The sequence below is a fragment of the Mixophyes fleayi genome, chromosome 6 (genome assembly GCF_038048845.1).
Source record: "Mixophyes fleayi isolate aMixFle1 chromosome 6, aMixFle1.hap1, whole genome shotgun sequence".
NCBI lineage: Eukaryota > Metazoa > Chordata > Amphibia > Anura > Limnodynastidae > Mixophyes > Mixophyes fleayi.
The window spans coordinates 3,031,161-3,053,869 of record NC_134407.1 but is presented as its reverse complement, the minus strand read 5'-3'; the positions used below and the strand labels follow the sequence as shown (position 1 = coordinate 3,053,869).

The window sequence follows — 22,709 nt, the reverse complement described above, 5'->3', positions numbered from 1 at the left end:
TTTTTGAAGTTTTACTGTCCATATTCCAGCCTAATCAACAAACACCAAAGGAAGCAGGCGTGACATTTAAATGTATGAATATTCATTCCCCACTTATGTAATGTATAACAATGGTACCACTAATCAGGAAACTAGTGAGATGGGACACAGTGTGTCAGTCACTTTTATTTGTGTGTTATTCAGGAACTTTGTTGAAATGTTTTCAGTGACCTAATGTGCTGGAAAATGAAGTTTATACAGCTAATAGTTCCAATTTATCATTATCCAGAGTCACTATCGTACAGATAATACATCATCATCATCATTCTGCAGCGTCAGGCAGTCTGAGTTACAAATCACACAAAATACAATTGCACATAAAAGAGAACCAGTACATATAAGCCTGAGGATGGAGGTGCAGGCGTGAGACAGAGGGTAGAGAGGGCATCTGTCGTAAGAGCTTGCAGTCTAGAGGGAGAGGCCAATACTGAGACAACTGGAGCTAGTGGGTCTCGGAGTGGACTTGGGTCAGGAGCTGGTAGTACATGCAGAAGTAGTGGTGTCAGGTTGGGGAAGGACAGGCTGTAGAGAAGAGGTGAGTTTTGAGTGATTGAAAGATTGAAGGTTGGGGGAGTGTCTGGTCAGGCAGAGTAGGGCATACCATAGTGGCGATCAGCATGGGAGAAGACTTGGAGGTGGCAATGAGAGTTTTTTTTACCAGAGAGGAATAAGACAGATTGCACAGGGTGAGGGAAGTGTATCTTGTGACCAGGTCAGAAATGAATGATCGGGAGATGTTGGTGAGGGTTTTGAAGGTGATAAGCTGCTATTGAATGCTGGAGGAAATAGGCAACCGGTACAGGGATTTGCAGAGTGGCGCCGTGATTGTGAAGCAGTGAGAAAGAATGCCGTGGCATGTATGATAGAGTGTAGAGGGTCAAGATCGGTGAGAAAAAAGACAGACAGGTGGTTGAGGTGGTCAAGGCTGGAGATAATGAGAGAATGAATAACTCTGTACATTGTAACATCCTGAATATTCTGGCAATGTTTCGAAGCAGAAGACTAGAAAACAGCGCAAGGGACTGGATATGTGGAGTGGAGCTGTGGCCAGAGACAGTGATGACATAAGGGGCTGTAACAGTAGTTAGAGTCACACATGGAATAAGAGAGACAGAGGGAGGTCAGTGGAGCAGAGACAGATCTGTGGACAGCAACAAAACCATTCCTTGAACGGGATGATTTTGAGTCCTGATTCTAGGAGAAATCTCTCATAATTTGTTGCGAATATTAAGATTAATGACAGTTCTCTATCACGTGTGAGTACGACTATTACTACATATCTGTAATTGTAACGTGTGAGTATGTCTATTACAGCATATCTGTAATTGTAACGTGTGAGTACGACTATTAGTGCATATCTGTAATTGTAACGTGTGAGTATGTCTATTACAGCGTATCTCTAATTGTAACGTGTGAGTATGTCTATTAGAGCGTATCTGTAATTGTCACGTGTGAGTATGTCTATTACTGCATATCTGTAATTGCCACGTGTAATATATGAAACGTATAAGAAAGCTCGCTGTCACAATGTCCTTGGGATTTTGGCATTATGTCTGGAATCCAATTTCCTAATGTAAGTTTTGATAAAGCGAATACCATCTGCTAAAAAGGAAGACTTCATTTACTTTTGTCAAGGAGCCATGCACTTAGCCCAGAGTGTAATGTGAATTTCCTCCAGTCTATGTTGGACCAGGAACAGACGTGGAGCTGGCGCTGTGTCAGGGGCTGGGGGCTCTGAAGGTCACACAGAGATCTGGGCAGAATTCAGATTTTCTGTTGGATCTCTTCCATGTGCTTGTACTAGATAAGGAAAGTTTCATCATAAACATGACCCAGATAATGTCACTGTACGGGCTGTACAGTAACAGCAGAGATGATCTATCTTATTAACCTGCTCAGGAAGGTACAGGAGCACATTACACAGAGCCAATCACTGTACATGTTACTGTATGACATAGATAGATAGATAGATAGATAGATAGATAGATAGATAGATAGGAGATAGATGGATGGATAGATAGATAGATAGGAGATAGATGGATGGATAGATAGATAGATAGGAGATAGATAGATAGATAGATAGATAGATAGATAGATAGATAGGAGATAGATAGATAGATAGATAGATAGATAGATATGAGATAGATAGATAGATAGATAGATAGATAGATAGATAGATAGATATGACATAGATAGATAGATAGATAGATAGATAGATAGGAGATAGATAGATAGATATGAGATAGATAGATAGATAGATAGATAGATAGATAGATAGATAGATAGATAGATAGATAGGAGATAGATAGATAGATAGATAGATAGATATGAGATAGATAGATAGATAGATAGATAGATAGATAGATAGATAGATAGATAGGAGATAGATAGATAGATAGATAGATAGATAGATAGATAGATAGATAGGAGATAGATGGATGGATAGATAGATAGATAGATAGATAGGAGATAGATGGATGGATAGATAAATAGATAGGAGATAGATTGATGGATAGATAGATAGATAGGAGATAGATGGATAGATAGATAGACAGATAGATAGATAGATATGAGTTAGATGGTTAGATAGATAGATAGACAGATAGATAGATAGGAGATAGATAGATAGATAGACAGATAGATAGATAGGAGATAGATGGATGGATAGATAGATAAATAGATAGGAGATAAGATAGATAGATAGACAGATAGATAGATAGGAGATAGATAGGAGATAGATGGATGGATAGATAGAAGATAGATAGTTTGGAGATAGATGGATAAATAGATAGAGAAATATGAGATAGATAGATAGATAGATAATAAAGGATTGGTGTGTGGAGGGGGAGATAGATAGATAGAAGATAGATAGACAGATAGAGAGAGATATGAGATAGATAGATAGAGAGATAGATATATAGATAGATAGATACGAACTAGATAGATAGATAGATAGATATGAGATAGATAGATACATAGATCGATAGATAGATAGTTAGATAGGTAGATAGATACGAGATAGATAGATAGATAGTTAGATAGGTAGATAGATACGAGATAGATAGATAGATAGATATGAGATAGATATGAGATAGATAGATATTAGATAGATAGATAGATAGATAGATAGATATGAGATAGATATGAGATAGATATGAGATAGATAGATAGATAGATAGATAGATAAATAGATAGATAGATAATAAAGGATTGGTGTGTGGAGGGGGAGAGAGAGAGATAGAGAGACATGAGATAGATAGCTACGAGATAGATAGATAGATAGCTAGATAGATAGATACAAGATAGATAGATAGATATTAGATAGATATGAGATAGATAGATAGATAGATAGATAAATAGGTGATAAGATAGATATGAACTAGATAGATAGATAGATAGATAGATAGATAGATAGATAGATATTAGATAGATATGAGATAGATAGATAGATAGATAAATAGGAGATAAGATAGATATGAACTAGATAGATAGATAGATAGATAGATAGATAGATAGATAGATAGATAGATACTAGATCGTTAGATAGATATTAGATAGATAGATAGATATGAGATAGATAGATAGATAACAAAGGATTGGTGTGTGTGTATGGGGGGGGGGGGCAGATTACAATGGGAGGGGTCTGATTAGGGCTGTATGTCACAGATGACAACATCCCGTATGGCTGAATGAATTAATCCTTGCACTTGGGCTGTTATTTATGACATTTCAGTGCATTTTATAATATATGACCAAATTAAGCTCCTGCCTTATATAGTTAGAGACAAATAACTAGTTTATAGGACTTCACTGAAGTAATGTATTGAAGTTACTCTCTAGGACCACTGTATATAAGTTAATAGGATAAATAAAGTAACTCTAGCACTTCCTGGACATTATGGGTTACAGGTACACACACAGTGGAGGCTGACATTTTGTGGCGTATTAGATCATTAGTGGGTTCATCTGGATGACGGGTGCAAGAAGACGCTGCGTCCTCACGTCTCGTATAAATTGAATCTCTCTAATATGAAGGATGTGACTAATCCCAGATGAAGCAAACAGTCAGGTTATCGGAAATGCCGCGTGTCATCATGTTCCAGATTGGGAATTGTACAAGTCAAAATAATAAATCATTATTTCAGCATTATAGAGCGCTGGACAGCAAATTAATACAGAGCGTGGCATATGGAATGTAACAGTACCGCTAGGATACAGAGTCCTGGGAGGGGGTTAAAGAGGACGGGGAACAATCTGATACAACCCCCTTAGTAATATGGGTCATACTTGCCAGTCTCCCTCCCAGAGGACCCTCACTATTCAGGTGGGTGGTGAGAAATGCTCTAACCCCATTCATACAATGCACATAATGCAGGTAAGAGATATATTGATGCTGTGGGTTTAATCTTGGGCAGCACGGTGGCTCAGTGGTTAGCACTTCTGCCTCACAGCACTGGGGTCATGAGTTCAATTCCCGACCATGGCCTTATCTGTGAGGAGTTTGTATGTTCTCCCCGTGTTTGCGTGGGTTTCCTCCGGTTGCCTCCCACACTCCAAAAACATACTGGTAGGTTAATTGACTGCTATCAAAATTGACCTTTCTCTCTGTCTGTGTGTGTTAAGGGGCAGGGACTGATGTGAATGAGTTCTCTGTACAGCGCTGCGGAATCAGTGGTGATATATAAATAAATGGTGATGAATCTTGTGCTTTTCTAGTGCTCCACATTTTGCTTTCTATTAGTAACATTGTTTTTCTTTCATCTGCAACACAGATTTTATATCCTTTAACACATTCCAACAAATGTTGTCTATATGCGGAGGATGGCTGACATACGTACGTAACTGAACAGGCCATGGAGCCTGCTTATCATAAGATAAGTAGGAGTGATAGTAACAGTGCTTATCACCGCTATTTATCAAAACTATATGGCTGAGACAGGTGGGAGACAGTCAGCAGGTAGGTGATACTGACATGGTGCAGTGAACCCTAACAGTGCAGGTTTTCCAGGTGATAAGTGACACAATTATACTGCGGATCTGTTACAATGTGTCAGTCAGCAATAAATGCACCTGTGCTCCACAAAGGAGATATGGAAAATATGAACAAAAAAAGTAACTAGCATATATGTATATTTGTTAAAATAATGATTATATAAAATCTTGCAATTGTATTGTAATCTAGGCACACCTGCACAAACTGAGGATATCACGCTGCGTCTTGGCCAATGAGCCCAATATGACTGATATACAGTATATTAGAAGACAACAGCTGAAAACCGTATTGTGGTATAACTGAACTAAATGGTAACGTGTCACCTCTCATCTCCAGCAGAAAATACGTCTTTTGCCCTAATTATGGAGTCACAGATCTTTCCTCTGCACGCCTGGCTACTTAATGCTTAATTCACATAGATAATGAATCAGGAGATAATTAGATTAATTGCTTTGTTGTTCCGGTGATCTGGTTTTGATTTTGTTCTGAACTCTGTGACATAATTATTAGCTGATGGAACCTTTGTCCTCCTCCATCTATCACCATCTCCTGGGGGACAGGCTGCTCCTACTAGATATGTATGTAGAAGGTGGATACAGTTGCACCAAGCTGCAGCTAAATTTTATGCAAATCTAATTTGGCATTGGAGCAGGTCATGTCGTAAGGTGCGACCTTCCGGCAAAACAGCCGAGTTTGAGTTCTGCTTTTGCTTCTCCATTCTACACCGTATTTATAAGTTTGTACAGATGTGTAATGAAACCCAGCTGCAGATTGTGACATTCCTGAATTGTCTGCATGGTATATCTAGCACATTACAGCTCACGTAATGATAATCAGAATATATTTGTATTTACTTGTTACTGTATTTATGTATTATTTATTAGTGATGTATACACACATGTACACACGTAGTACTGCTTTGATGTGCTCAGCCCACCCCTCACTGACAGCCCATGACAGTGTGCCCTGCACTGTACCATCCATATTCCGCCATCTATTTTCCAACAGATCCCATGTGCACTGAGCCCTTTCTTTCCTTAGCGCTCTTCTCACTAAAAGCTGAGGGCATTAATGATAGGACTGGCGAGTATAGCTTTGTACTAAAGAGGGCAGTGTCATCTCCAAAAGAAATTCAATTGGTAAAGCGTCTACAAAATTAGTCTCCCTGGACAGCCAATGTGTATTTCTAGAGTTGGGTTCTGGAGCCCAGAGTGGAGTTCTAGAGCCCATAATCCAAAAATTGTTGACAGATCCCAGAGACTGGATAAAGTTATGTTCTAGACCTCAGAACCCATAAAGGGGTAATAGAATCCAAAGACAGAACTGAGCAAGGTTCTAGAGCCTAGAACCCAGAGATGGGTAACATTCCAGGACAGAAGATTAATTCCCAAGCTTCATGTTCCGGGCAAGATGTCCCAGTCTGAGCGTCTTGTGTCTGCTGTATTCACGGGATCTGCCCTGTTCCAGGTTCTGTGACTCTTTATATCCATGTGTCCTGCCTCCAAGCAGCATAAATAGTACTATACAGCAACTATTCATTTTCTGTGGTCTTACATGGAAACCCGGAGGGCAGGAACACAGGAGACGCTGACACAAAATGACATTTCAATTACCCTAATCTGCAGAAAATATATGCATGCAATCATCATTGACTGAGGTCCGCGCTGCCTGACGTGTGCACACTGGGACCTGTCAGCCACATGCAGACATGTTTTCATTTATGTGGCAGAATCAATAAACTATATCACAATAACATCATCTGCTAATCATAAGAACGACGGGAACTGCAACAAAGTCTCTAACTAGGGTAAAATATGCTCTTGGCTTCAGTTTATGTCTGTGCTGCCACTGAAGATGTAATTTCTTATTTGCTGAATGACGGAGGACTCTATATATCTGCATCGCTAATATCACAAACTTTATATTTCCATTTTGATACTAATATATGATACCCTGTAATAGTGTCATAGTGCAGAGTTATCACTGAGACGTGTCCAGAACACACCCCAGGTACAGGTCATTAGTGAAGGTCTGACAGGGTAACATCTGTCTGCAGAAGTCCTAGTCCTGTGAACAGCACCGTCACCATATCCAGGGGCGACAGGCCTTACGCTGTCTACAGAGGGGACACAGAGACGGCCCTGGATCCGGACCTTCAAGTTCTAAAGTATAGCAGAATATTTGATGTAAAGGTTTATGGTGGGTGGACTAATATGAATTGGCTGAATAACCATTATATGATCCTGTGTCATTACTATGTCTAATGACATAATGATATAATAATAATTAATGACACAGAAAAGGTATTTGTATGGAAAATTAATGAAGATGGGAAGATCTCGCATTATAAGCAGAAATGAGACAAAGCTTAAAAGTGTTCTGCGTTATATTTGCATCATGTGCACAAGTTCTCCTTCATTATATTTATTATATCCCAACCGCATCACCGCGCAGATTCCCAGCTCTACCACTATAAATTCCAATAAATGCACAATGTACAGAACCAGTGCAGGAAGTGGGTCTGTGTAACACACACCTTCCTACTGGCCTATCCTTGGAACTGGGACATTGGCTGCGGACTGTGTACAAGGAAGGGGGCGTGGTCATGCTGCACAGGGCGTGGCACCTCACCCAAGAGTGTGTCCAGCTCTTCCGAAGCAATGGAGTGTCCCAACACCCCTTCTCCTCCCCTAAAAACACCCCTACAGTGCTAGACAGAACTGCCACTGGTGAGCACAGTGTTGAAGGGTATCTGGCTGTGGGGCACACCTCCCAACTGTCCTCGAATTAGAACAAAACTTTTAATCTGTGGGACCGCAGAGCAGTCCCCTCAAATCAGGGCTGTTACCATTAAGTTGGGACAATTGGGAGGTATGGCAGAGGTCATGCTCAAGGAATGTGTCAAAGGAATCTAAAATGTTCTAATCCCAGACGAAACTGACTGTGTATGAGATTCTGCTACAAGTATGGCGTCATCTAAACAGATTATTCCACAGCAATATACATGGCATGTATTATTTACTCAACACCACTAATTCTGACATCTTTACCATACAATATACAAGAACAATACATAGTATAACATGTTTAGGCTCTGTTTAACACCTTCAGTGGCAGATAAAACACCTTGCTAGGCAGCAAAGCCCAGCGTGGAATTCAAGAGCTCCCAGTGGGGTTTTAGAGCCTAGGTAGATTAATGGTAATTGGCTGAGTGTCCTATGGTAATACTAAACATATCCATCTGTAATATGGTGGGGAGGAAATGTATCTGATATATACACTGTACCCAGGTAAAGGAGGGGGGGGGATATTTACCTGCAGATGTAATTTGTCTTACAGGCTTCCTGCAGGTTCAGACAGTTCTGTTTCTCCTTCTCCTCATATGAACATGCGGGAACGATGGTCTGACGCCGTCGCTCGGAGCAGGCCGTGTTCTTGCAGGAACAGAACAGCATGCCGTAGCTGTGCTTAGCTGGGACCTTGTCGAAGAACTGCCGCAGGGCCTTGTGGCATTTCCGCCGGTTGCAGACCTCGCCGGATACGCTGCTGGTACAGGGGGTTATGTAGGCCGAGCGGTACTTCTTACACGTATCGTCCAGGTTACAGGCCTTCGCTGCATCTAAACAGTCGTTTACCTTTGAGATCATAGGCTCTGCAAAGACAGAACAATAACAGAATTATTCTCTCTGACAACTAGCTAGGATTGGGTGCTTTTCGCCCCATTGTACTATATGTATATTGATCATTGTATTTTTCGGACACACGGTCACAATAAGATGTGATATATTTTAGTGCGGCAACATACAGGACACAGCGGGGCTCAAGCTAAGTTGAATACACAATGCGCTATTTAACTTCTGCGCAAGCACACAAAGCGCTAGTTCCGAAACCAGTGGTCTGTGCGCATGCTCACGTGTGAAAAAGCGCGTTATACGCCAAACACGCAACTTGCGTTTAACTTAGCATGAGCCCCAGTAGAGTCAGGAGCAGAGGAGGGAAGACAGGTAGACGTTCTATAATACCTGCACGTTCTGTAAGCAGTAAGCCTAGCAGTATTTATAAGATTAATTTTACACACAGGACAAGAGAATGGGCCCAGTGACATTACATACAGAATAACAACATGAGAAGGATATCCACCGGGAGAAGTGGTACTGTGCAATGCCCCTGACATTCAGAGAACAGCGTACAGGAGAAGTGGTACTGTGCAATGCCCCTCACATTCAGAGAACAGCGTACAGGAGAAGTGGTACTGTGCAACGCCTCTGACATTCAGAGAACAGCATACAGGAGAAGTGGTACTGTGCAATGCCCCTGACATTCAGAGAACAGCATACAGGAGAAGTGGTACTGTGCAATGCCCCTGACATTCAGAGAACAGCATACAGGAGAAGTGGTACTGTGCAATGCCCCTCACATTCAGAGAACAGCGTACAGGAGAAGTGGTACTGTGCAACGCCTCTGACATTCAGAGAACAGCATACAGGAGAAGTGGTACTGTGCAATGCCCCTGACATTCAGAGAACAGCATACAGAACAGGAGAAATAATGTTGTAGCGTTATCCTTATATACAGAAGCCTGAGAACTTCATACAGGAGAAGTGGTACTAGTTTTAAATTCCAAGTGCGCGAGATAGTACTGAGGCGGCTCAGCTCGGTACTCAGATCTGCTAAGTTCGGGTGTGTTCGGTTCTGAGCCTAAGCATCTGTAATAATCACATAATAAAATACACATATCCTCACCTAATACCAATGTCACACCGGGCATATAAGGTACTGTGCAGATATATACACTATGTAGATTAAGAATAGATCTTGAAAATTACAATTAGCATAAACCGTATTTCCATACATATGTTCAGTGGAACCAGGGGAGGGCTGGCCGATTTTAGCTCGGGGGGAGGGGGGGCAAAACTCGACTCAGCAGCCTATTAGGAATATTTTAAAAGAAAAAAAATGCAGGTGACCCAGTGACCCAGCCCAAGGTAACGCACTAAGGGACCAGCCCGGGGGGCAGATTTCTCCCTGCCCCTGAGTGGGACGCATCTCAAGATACTTTCATCTGAAACACAGCAGCACTTGTGCCAGCGTGCGCCAGGAGTACAAGTGGGTATACATACGCCCTGCAAGAGCGTAGAGATGCAGCGTGACAGTGTTAGTAATAAACGCTTAAATGACACGACACAATGTAATATAATGAAGTGTCATACACACGAGAGGGAACAGAGTCTTGACAGTTATTAATAAATGTGAAAGTGGCATTTTCAATTTAAAATGTAATTAAATACAAACACCAATACAAAACTCAAATACAAATTAGATTAAATTTAATTAAACACAAACATCTGTTGTTTTCCCCTTAAAAAAATCTAATGAGTATCTTCGCTCCTGCAGTAGTCGAAATGAAACTGTCAATAAAGTAACGCGTATAGACGGACGTGACTCCATATAATATAGCCGCAACGCTAATTAATTTTAAATACTATAAGCTGGAGGGGTCACTACATAATCAGCCAATCAGACGCGGGCAGTGCTGCTGATTGTCATCATCATCATGTATGTCTGCGCATACGCGGTACAGAAATGCGCATCTTACACAACAAAACAGACGTACATCCACCTCCTACTGAGCCCCATTGTCTTTCCATCTTAATTGTATTACTATATTTTACTTAAATGATCTTACAATAATGTATTTGTTACGTTCGTACCAGCTGCTGCAGCTGTCTCCTGGCTGATGAGAGGTAACACAGTGTTACAATGTATTCTGGGCCTCCCATGAAATAAAACGAGAACAGTCCGTGCAGAGAGTTTCCCTAAACAGGTATAAAATGAATCACAATTTGCTCTGTCAGCAGTTCCAGAAATTCCTTCCCCAAAACGCCAAAATCTCTCTAATTACTGTGTAATCTGCAGGGCATGTAATCTAGGATATGCGCTGAGCGCTCTCATTAGTGGCTAATTTGAGTAATTACTTGATTACTTGTGCCAGTTAGGAAAATAATATACAGAGCATTTGGAGGGGTGCATGGGAGGATGCCTGGAGGGGTGATTAGGGCCCCCACGGATATCGTCTGACGTCTCACCCACACTATGAGGAATGATATCACTGCAGATAGTTTATCACAGACACAATGTTCATTTATCATGGAATAAATACATTTATCGTGACATGGTGAGCAGTTACTTCCATCATTCATCACAACCTGACTAATAACACTCTCATCGTATCCTACTCTAATGCACTGTCCTGAACTGTGACATCAGTCCTCTGACAGCCGACAAATGGAGAAACAATGTATCAGTGTCACTGGTGAAAGGACTGATGTTATCTGATATTGGGACGTCATCTTTAATTGGTCAGTGGTTCAGTGCACAGAACGGAAAACCCAACAGATACAAATACAGGGTAACTCAGTAACTTTATCAGGATGCAACATTAATGCAAGATCGCAAGATTAATGATATGTGTATATATATATATATATATATATATATATATATATATATATATATATATATATTATATTATATATTATAAGAGATGTGCACTGACCCCCGTGTCTTGGTTTTGGTTTTAAAACATCCTTGTGTTTTGGTTTTGTTACAGGTTTTGCCCCAAAATATGAAAGGTTTTGGTTTTAGATTTAATGAAAAATAGGTAAAATGTTATTTTGAGCTATTTTTGCTCCCATATTACTAACAGTCCTTTACAATCTATTTTCTAATGATCTCTTCACAACTGGCCAAATTTACACAAATTTTGGCCAAAGTCTGCAGTGTGCCGGCTACAATTAGTGACAGTATCGGCAAACATACGAGGCAGTTTACTGACAGATACAATCACCGTTCCTGCTTTCATTTTCTCTTCATTCAATTCCATATCTCACATTATAAGTAGATGTTTTGGTCCTATATTTGGACCTTTGTCAAGACAACCACAAAGAATAGAAAAGACCGATATTAAAATAAACCTCATGTTTTGCAAATGTTCTGATATGGACATTGTCTAGCTGCTCACTAGAAGGTATCGTGTCAGATGACATCTGTTATCATATGCCTTTAATGCTTTCTATGTAACTTTGTATCCATTTTGTTGATTCTGTATTCAGACATTTTTTCTCACTAATTAAAGAGTTTATAAACAAGCAAAAACAAAAAAACATGTAGTTATTGACTTCATATGTAATCCTAGATTGTCTTCATCTGCAGCTCATGATTCATCAAAAGGTGATAGTCTGCAGATCACTGCAGAATATCTGAGGAACTTCTCTATGAGGCACGCCAAACAACATGCATTCCACCTTGGAACGCATAAACAGGGAGTGCCAAACCCAGAAGTGCCAAACCCAGAGGTACATAAAAAGGTTTTCAGTATAACAACCAAACACAGTGATTCCTAGGTGAGTCACTGGGACACCTACCTAGTAGGTGTGTATTCCCCATGAGTACCTAAGATATGTACGGAGGAGATACAATAACGCACCTCCACTATCACATGCACACTCCGGCGGTACGCGGTCCAGCTTGGAACACATTAAACAGAAGTGCAATGAAGCATTTCCTGTATAACAATGCGCTTTCGTTCCGTATTTTCCTGGAAACAACATTTTGCCTTGTTTTCAGATCTGATTTAGGAGCGAAGAATCAAGTAGTGTTTTGTATCTACTCGGAAGCCCAAATATCAGATCTGTCGGATTTCTCAGAATCCGAACCACACATCTCTAATAAATATATAGAGAGATATTCTACGTTCGCTGGTGTCTGCCCCACATCATCTCAATAACAGCCCGTTGCCTGCAAAACAAGGTAAGCTTGTACTAGAAGGAAAAATATGAAGATTATACTCGTGTTTCTTAAATTAAAAAATGATATATATATATATATATATATATTATTACAGCCCCTCTCAGACAACTTAATACCCAGTATAGCAGCCCCCTCCTCTCCAGGTACTAATTGCTGTAGGAGTAATTGGAGCTCAGAAGAGAACAGAGCTCATTTAACCTCCCTAATGGATTCAGTTCAAGGTCAGACCGCTGGCACAATACAACAGGCCAGAGAATGTGCACAGGAAAAAGCCCAATCAGCCTTCAGCCGGCACATTGGTCGCACTAAAGCTGGGTACACACTACACAGTTTTCGTCCAATAATCAGCTCAATCAGCCGCCATACGACCGCTCGTTCAAAAGACGGGTCAGTGTGTGTAGTGACACGATGGTCGAAAGTCTGCCCAAATGGAGGATTGTCGCCTCATTTGGTTGGTCGTACCGTTTAATATTTTCGTTCCAATCTCGTTTCCGTTGTGCAGTGTGTATAAACTTCCGACCGTTCAGGACAATCCTCCGATACTTCCTCAACCTGGGGGGCGTGTGTATGTAAATTTGTGATGCCTGTACCAGTCCCACGTGGTGCGGAATCCGCACATCACTGACTAGTGTTTTGTATCGATGTGTATTGCACCTGTCTGGCTGCAGATCATTACACGTGTATAAAGCACGAGTGTTATTACCCTTTGTTTCTATGTTGGCAATCAATTCACATTTAACCTTTATAAACTATTAAAGTTATAAAGTTATAAAGTACTGTAGCCATTGTAGGTTTACAAATAGGAATGAATGAAGAGACAGTGTTGCCTTCTGTTTTTTTGCCTTTTTGGGAGTTAACTATAGTGAAAGCTCTGCCCCTTTAGCCTAATGTCTTTGGTATATCGTTACATGCCCTGCAAATGTTGCTTCAGTGTGTACGAAATTGCAAACATTGCTCACGACAACATGGCTGTAAAAAGTCGCTAAAGGGACGTCCGCTCTTCCCTTTATCGTCCCAAACAAGGCTAGTGTGTATGCAGTCCATGGACTGAGCGATCGGACCATCGATCGCATGTAAAATCGCTCGGCATAAAAAGTTGGTGGAAATTTCTGTAGTGTGTAACCAGCTTAAGGGGTCTATGTACAACACTACGACCAGCCATAAACCGAGAATGGCCATGACAGCGACCTACACGATCTAGTAAGATATTAATGCAAGAGAAATCTCTTTCTCCTGTAATAAACTACTTTTTGTGGATTACCTCATAACACTGTACGGGGACAGCGATGCTATTTATGAAGCAGTAAAAAGCATCTGAGGATGGTGCTGCCTCACCCCGTCTTATGGGGTCCAGCGTAGTTGGAAAAGCCCCCTGCTGGGTCAGATCACGGTGTGCTGACTTTAGCCTCACATGCAGATTTCACATTCTGCATTCACTGGCAGTGTTCGGTGAAGGGTATAAGCAGTTAGTGTAGGAGGAGGTGAAGGGGGGGGGGGGGGGGGTATCCATGATCAGCCCCAGCACAGTAAATAGCAGTGGTACTGCACTATATAGCTCTGTGGATTATATGTGAGTGTTACCCCTGCTCTATAGAACTAGACGCCTAAATATGTTGTCTGTGGGGTATCAATAAAAGGAGGAGTATGCCATTGTATCGGTAATTCAGCTAAAACAAGATGGCCTTTATATTATTAACATTTATATTTATAGCACCTGCATACACCTTAGCTCTGTACACAGAATCATTTGCATCAGTCCCTGCCCCAATTGCGCTTACAAAATACAATCTTGTATTTTGATGGGGAAGGTGTGTAGTCCATCATTGCACCTACCCCGCAGTGGTGAGGATCAACGTCGTCCATCCACTTTACATGTTAATCCATCTGGTGGTCTGTAGACATAGGTGCATAGATACATTATACACCTGTGATAGTATAATGGCACTTGTGGGAACGAGCCTCTAATTCCTGACCCTGAGGAAGGCTGGTAACACCAAACTAGACTATAACTAACATCATCTTCAAAGTTCGGTGATGTTGGTAAAGTTTACAAATAACCAAGAAGTGCTGGAGGACAGAACGACTACCGTCTGGATTCATAACTCTGCACAGAGCCCTCCCAAAGACAGTGATTAAAATAAAATATTTTATATTTGATGCCCAGGTAAGTAAAAGGCTACTGGCCAAGGTCAAGGGGATATCAATAATGGCCGCTGAGGTTCTGACCACAATGTATTTACTCCCTCGCTCTCCTGGTCTCTCTATAAAGTCTTTTCTCCGCTCAGATGTGGCCGATGATCAAACCTCTTCATTTCAAGGTAACTCCATTACACAGTAATGAATGTTCTCTGCAGCTATCCAGAGGATTGTGGCGGCTGTGCATTAACTCTGGGTGTAGCCCTCAAAGGGGGGGTCTGTGCAGAGCTTAAGCTAAACATTAGACACAGCTTCTTGTTAATATTTCAAATGAAAAGCTTTCATGCCAGATAGATCACACACTAGGTTACTTATTGGGCGTCAGTCTTGTTTGCGCTGTTCTATACAAGTCCCTGGTGTGGCCACTTCCAGTATAATGTATAGGACTGGTGACAGACTGCGGATACTCTGGAACTGATTATATAGTTGAACGTAAGAGCATTGAGGTGTAGTAACTAGGTGCCTCATGCAAACTTTATCACACTGTGCAAACACACAACTAGCTCCAGAATTATTAGCTACACGTATCCGACACTGCGCTTAGAGAGGTGAGTCAGGGGCTTCTTCATGAACGTGGAGTACAGTAATAACGCAGAGGCGTACTTTACCCACACCATTTCAGCAGTGTTAATATTGTGGTTTCCACAGAATATTACAAACTACAAAGAGTGATCATATTACTACACAAGATAAAGCCTGGTACAAAGTATACAGCTTCCATATGACAAGAACAAAGCGTGCATCTAAGCACAATATTTACAGGTATTGTCATCTTACTCTTCTGGGCCTATATCAGAGATCCACGTATATGGAACATATCTACAAGTGAAATTAATTATTTCTTCTCTAAGAAAATGTTACAGATCAGAATCACTATATTTATAAAGTTCCAACGTTAATTTGCTCTTATTAAATGTTACTTTTGAAACGTGACACAATAGGATCCTGCATATCAATGTGATGTTCTGACTTTACTGTATGTTATAAATCTTGGTATCTCATACTCCACTCTTATTATTCTTCCATCGCAACCAGAAAACATTGCAGTGTGAGGTTACTGGATAATGGGGCAGAATATAATACAGTTTATTATTAGTAAGTGACTGGATTTGGCTTGTTCTCCCACACCCTGCTTGCAGGATCCAGGCCCCCTGATAGATCAGCAACAAAGGCCATTGTTTGCTGCAGAGATGTAAGCTGTAATTACACACATATGGTCGGCAGCCTGGAAACAGGTAGGCAAAGAGGGAAGAAAAATAAGAGCAGACTGCACTCGGCATGGTGCAGCAGCGACCAGAGATGGGAATGTTTGCCAAGGCCGGAGACAGCCTGTGGCATGTAATACCTGGGGTGCAGTAGCAAAGCTGCAGAGCAGTGGCAGGAATCATTAATCATCCGCACAGATAGTTTATATTAATGTCTCCGAATAACAAATAAACAGAGACGAATGGAGAAAAAACACAATTTAACCCGCTCATTGCAGTAACCAGAGGCTGCAGGATACAGACGTAGGTTGTTATCTGTACCTTGGTATACACAGGGTCATGCTGTCCCAATCTAGGCATTAGAGTAGCCATGTTCTGGATAGTCTCTGAAATGAGTATTATGAAGAAAGTATCAAGGTCAATTCTCCAATGTGGATTAGCGTCTCACATTACACATTTCATGCACTGACCACAATCATGAACATAATACAATTCTATTGTGTTTTATATACTCTCAGTCATTCCGTTATATATAGATTCTATAGCATGAGAAGATGCAGTGACGTACAGAGACTAGTAGAAGTGGTACTGTGCAGTTATCCAGACATAACACATAATAACACATACATACTGGTAGTTACACCTATCGTACAGGCCATGCAGAGAAGTGGTACTGTGCGTATGACCATACATATAGAATAAAAGAATAGGAACAGATATTAAGGATTGCACCCGGCATATTACACAAGAGAAGTTGCACTGTGCCGTTTTACTTACATACACAACTAGAACTAATATTAAAAGCTGTAGAAAAACAAGACAAGTGGGACTGTGCAGTCATTTTAAAAAAGCAACACTGTGAATGGCACTTGGAAGACACTCAGAATTCAGTATACATCTCTTGTATGTATAACTTGCAGTATCTCTGCCGCTTTCTATGCAGCCAATACAAGGCCGCTCTAACACAGTCACTTGGCCTCTGCCAATCTCCAGTGTCACTGATGTAGGTAAACAGATTATTTGCTAATAACTTTGACTTTGCAGGTCCCCTCCTCAGGCTCAGGTACCAATCGGAATGAAACTGACTTCTGTGGAGCGGAAAATCGCTGGAACACAATTAATAGAGCGGTTTGAGCAGGTGCTATCATTAGGTTTTCAATTAACCTTTGCCACACTCTACACCCAGATAACAGCCGCAGCTGAGCTGACTCCCATGTGCATGTTTACAAACAGCCTCCATCACAGGGGCAGGAGGAGGTAACACAGGTGTGAATCAGGCTACAACGTCCCATGACACTACACAGGAAACAGGCTTTCTCAACATGCAATATCAATTTATTTTTGTCTAACCATAACTCAGTGTACACTTGTCCCATGGTACTAAGCGTTGGAAAATATAGAAGAGGCAAATAAGGCCCCAGAAGTCTTCTTAATAATCAGTAATGATGTCAGCGCTACACTGTTGTCTGGAAAAAAATATTCAGGCAATCTTAATCACCTTCCGCCTCCTATAACTAATATCCTTGTCTGCTCTCTCTTATATAGAACTTTCCCTCCTTCTTACATCCTGCATTATATCCCTGTCCTTTTCTCTCCTACATCCTGTATTATATCTCTATCCTTCTCTCTCCTACATCCTGCATTATATCCCTGCCCTTCTCTCTCCTACATCCTGCATTATATCCCTGTCCTTCTCTCTCCTACATCCTGCATTATATCCCTGCCCTTCTCTCTCCTACATCCTGCATTATATCCCTGTCCTTCTCTCTCCTACATCCTGCATTATATCCCTGTCCTTCTCTCTCCTACATTCTGCATTATATCCCTGTCCATTTCTCTCCTACATCCTGCATTATATCCCTGCCCTTCTCTCTCCTACATTCTGCATTATATCCCTGTCCTTCTATCTCCTACATCCTGCATTATATCCCTGTCCTTTTCTCTCCTACATCCTGCATTATATCCCTGCCCTTCCCTCTCCTACATCCTACATTATATCCCTGCCCTTCTCTCTCCTACATCCTACATTATATCCCTGCCCTTCTCTCTCCTACATTCTGCATTATATCCCTGTCCTTCTATCTCCTACATCCTGCATTATATCCCTGTCCTTTTATCTCCTACATCCTGTATTATATCTCTATCCTTCTCTCTCCTACATCCTGCATTATATCCCTGCCCTTCTCTCTTCTACATCCTGCATTATATCCCTGTCCTTCTCTCTCCTACATCCTACATTATATTCCTGCCCTTCTCTCTCATACATCCTGCATTATATCCCTGCCCTTCTCTCTCCCACATCCTGCATTATATCCCTGCCCTTCTCTCTCCTACATCCTGCATTATATCCCTGTCCTTCTCTCTCCTACATCCTGCATTATATCCCTGCCCTTCTCTCTCCTACATCCTACATTATATCCCTGCCCTTCTCTCTCCTACATCCTACATTATATCCCTGTCCTTCTCTCTCCTACATTATATCCCTGTCCTTCTCTCCTACATCCTGCATTATATACCTGCCCTTCTCTCCTACATTCTGCATTATATCCCTGCCCTTCTCTCTCCTACATTCTGCATTATATCCCTGCCCTTCTCTCTCCTACATCCTGCATTATATCCCTGCCCTTCTCTCTCCTACATCCTGCATTATATCCCTGCCCTTCTCTCTCCTACATCCTGCATTATATCCCTGCCCTTCTCTCTCCTACATCCTACATTATATCCCTGCCCTTCTCTCTCCTACATTCTGCATTATATCCCTGTCCTTCTATCTCCTACATCCTGCATTATATCCCTGTCCTTTTCTCTCCTACATCCTGTATTATATCTCTATCCTTCTCTCTCCTACATCCTGCATTATATCCCTGCGCTACTCTCTCCTACATCCTGCATTATATCCCTGTCCTTTTCTCTCCTACATCCTGTATTATATCTCTATCCTTCTCTCTCCTACATCCTGCATTATATCCCTGTCCTTCTCTCTCCTACATTCTGCATTATATCCCTGCCCTTCTCTCTCCTACATTCTGCATTATATCCCTGCCCTTCTCTCTCCTACATTCTGCATTATATCCCTGCCCTTCTCTCTCCTACATCCTGCATTATATCCCTGCCCTTCTCTCTCCTACATCCTGCATTATATTCCTGCCCTCCTCTCTCCTACATTCTGCATTATATCCCTGTCCTTCTATCTCCTACATTCTGCATTATATCCCTGCCCTTCTCTCTCCTGCATCATATCCCTGCCCTTCTCTCTCCTACATCCTGCATTATATCCCTGCCCTTCTCTCTCCTACATCCTGCATTATATCCCTGCCCTTCTCTCTCCTACATCCTACATTATATCCCTGCCCTTCTCTCTCCTACATTCTGCATTATATCCCTGTCCTTCTATCTCCTACATCCTGCATTATATCCCTGTCCTTTTCTCTCCTACATCCTGTATTATATCTCTATCCTTCTCTCTCCTACATCCTGCATTATATCCCTGCGCTACTCTCTCCTACATCCTGCATTATATCCCTGTCCTTTTCTCTCCTACATCCTGTATTATATCTCTATCCTTCTCGCTCCTACATCCTGCATTATATCCCTGTCCTTCTCTCTCCTACATCCTACATTATATCCCTGCCCTTCTCTCTCCTACATTCTGCATTATATTCCTGTCCTTCTATCTCCTACATCCTGCATTATATTCCTGCCCTCCTCTCTCCTACATTCTGCATTATATCCCTGCCCTTCTCTCTCCTACATCCTGCATTATATCCCTGCCCTTCTCTCTCCTACATCCTGCATTATATCCCTGCCCTTCTCTCTCCTACATCCTACATTATATCCCTGCCCTTCTCTCTCCTACATTCTGCATTATATCCCTGTCCTTCTATCTCCTACATCCTGCATTATATCCCTGTCCTTTTCTCTCCTACATCCTGTATTATATCTCTATCCTTCTCTCTCCTACATCCTGCATTATATCCCTGCGCTACTCTCTCCTACATCCTGCATTATATCCCTGTCCTTTTCTCTCCTACATCCTGTATTATATCTCTATCCTTCTCTCTCCTACATCCTGCATTATATCCCTGTCCTTCTCTCTCCTACATTCTGCATTATATCCCTGCCCTTCTCTCTCCTACATTCTGCATTATATCCCTGCCCTTCTCTCTCCTACATTCTGCATTATATCCCTGCCCTTCTCTCTCCTACATCCTGCATTATATCCCTGCCCTTCTCTCTCCTACATCCTGCATTATATTCCTGCCCTCCTCTCTCCTACATTCTGCATTATATCCCTGTCCTTCTATCTCCTACATTCTGCATTATATCCCTGCCCTTCTCTCTCCTGCATCATATCCCTGCCCTTCTCTCTCCTACATCCTGCATTATATCCCTGCCCTTCTCTCTCCTACATCCTGCATTATATCCCTGCCCTTCTCTCTCCTACATCCTACATTATATCCCTGCCCTTCTCTCTCCTACATTCTGCATTATATCCCTGTCCTTCTATCTCCTACATCCTGCATTATATCCCTGTCCTTTTCTCTCCTACATCCTGTATTATATCTCTATCCTTCTCTCTCCTACATCCTGCATTATATCCCTGCGCTACTCTCTCCTACATCCTGCATTATATCCCTGTCCTTTTCTCTCCTACATCCTGTATTATATCTCTATCCTTCTCGCTCCTACATCCTGCATTATATCCCTGTCCTTCTCTCTCCTACATTCTGCATTATATCCCTGCCCTTCTCTCTCCTACATTCTGCATTATATCCCTGCCCTTCTCTCTCCTACATCCTGCATTATATCCCTGCCCTTCTCTCTCCTACATCCTGCATTATATTCCTGCCCTCCTCTCTCCTACATTCTGCATTATATCCCTGTCCTTCTATCTCCTACATTCTGCATTATATTCCTGCCCTTCTCTCTCCTACATCCTGCATTATATTCCTGCCCTCCTCTCTCCTACATTCTGCATTATATCCCTGCCCTTCTCTCTCCTGCATCATATCCCTGCCCTTCTCTCTCCTACATCCTGCATTATATTCCTGCCCTTCTCTCTCCTACATCCTGCATTATATCCCTGCCCTTCTCTCTCCTACATCCTACATTATATCCCTGCCCTTCTCTCTCCTACATTCTGCATTATATCCCTGTCCTTCTATCTCCTACATCCTGCATTATATCCCTGTCCTTTTCTCTCCTACATCCTGTATTATATCTCTATCCTTCTCTCTCCTACATCCTGCATTATATCCCTGCGCTACTCTCTCCTACATCCTGCATTATATCCCTGTCCTTTTCTCTCCTACATCCTGTATTATATCTCTATCCTTCTCGCTCCTACATCCTGCATTATATCCCTGTCCTTTTCTCTCCTACATTCTGCATTATATCCCTGCCCTTCTCTCTCCTACATTCTGCATTATATCCCTGCCCTTCTCTCTCCTACATCCTGCATTATATCCCTGCCCTTCTCTCTCCTACATCCTGCATTATATTCCTGCCCTCCTCTCTCCTACATTCTGCATTATATCCCTGTCCTTCTATCTCCTACATTCTGCATTATATCCCTGCCCTTCTCTCTCCTGCATCCTGCATTATATCCCTGCCCTTCTCTCTCCTACATCCTGCATTATATCCCTGCCCTTCTCTCTCCTACATCCTGCATTATATCCCTGCCCTTCTCTCTCCTACATCCTACATTATATCCCTGCCCTTCTCTCTCCTACATTCTGCATTATATTCCTGTCCTTCTATCTCCTACATCCTGCATTATATTCCTGCCCTCCTCTCTCCTACATTCTGCATTATATCCCTGCCCTTCTCTCTCCTACATCCTGTTTTATATCCCTGCCCTTCTCTCTCCTACATCCTGCATTATATCCCTGCCCTTCTCTCTCCTACATTCTGCATTATATCCCTGTCCTTCTCTTTCCTACATCCTGCATTATATCCCTGCCCTTCTCTCTCCTACATTCTGCATTATATTCCTGTCCTTCTATCTCCTACATCCTGCATTATATTCCTGCCCTCCTCTCTCCTACATTCTGCATTATATCCCTGTCCTTCTATCTCCTACATTCTGCATTATATCCCTGCCCTTCTCTCTCCTGCATCCTGCATTATATCCCTGCCCTTCTCTCTCCTACATCCTGCATTATATCCCTGCCCTTCTCTCTCCTACATCCTGCATTATATCCCTGCCCTTCTCTCTCCTACATCCTACATTATATCCCTGCCCTTCTCTCTCCTACATTCTGCATTATATCCCTGTCCTTCTATCTCCTACATCCTGTATTATATCCCTGTTCTTCTCTCTCATACATCTTGCATTATATCCCTGCCCTTCTCTCTCCTACATCCTGCATTATATCCCTGCCCTTTTCTCTCCTACATACTGCATTATATCCCTGCCCTTCTCTCTACTGCATCCTGCATTATATCCCTGCCCTTCTCTCTCCTAC

At 41.9% G+C, this 22,709-nt stretch overlaps 1 protein-coding gene across 1 annotated transcript in view; it reads right to left on the bottom strand.

Moving 5' to 3' along the window:
• The window catches only part of GFRA1 (GDNF family receptor alpha 1), a 108,411-nt gene that overhangs the window by 18,891 nt on the left and 66,811 nt on the right, over positions 1–22,709 (bottom strand). The window contains exon 4 of the mRNA XM_075215601.1: positions 8,348–8,684. Within this exon, the coding sequence (XP_075071702.1) occupies positions 8,348–8,684 (337 nt within the window). The remainder of the gene's footprint in view (positions 1–8,347; positions 8,685–22,709) is intronic.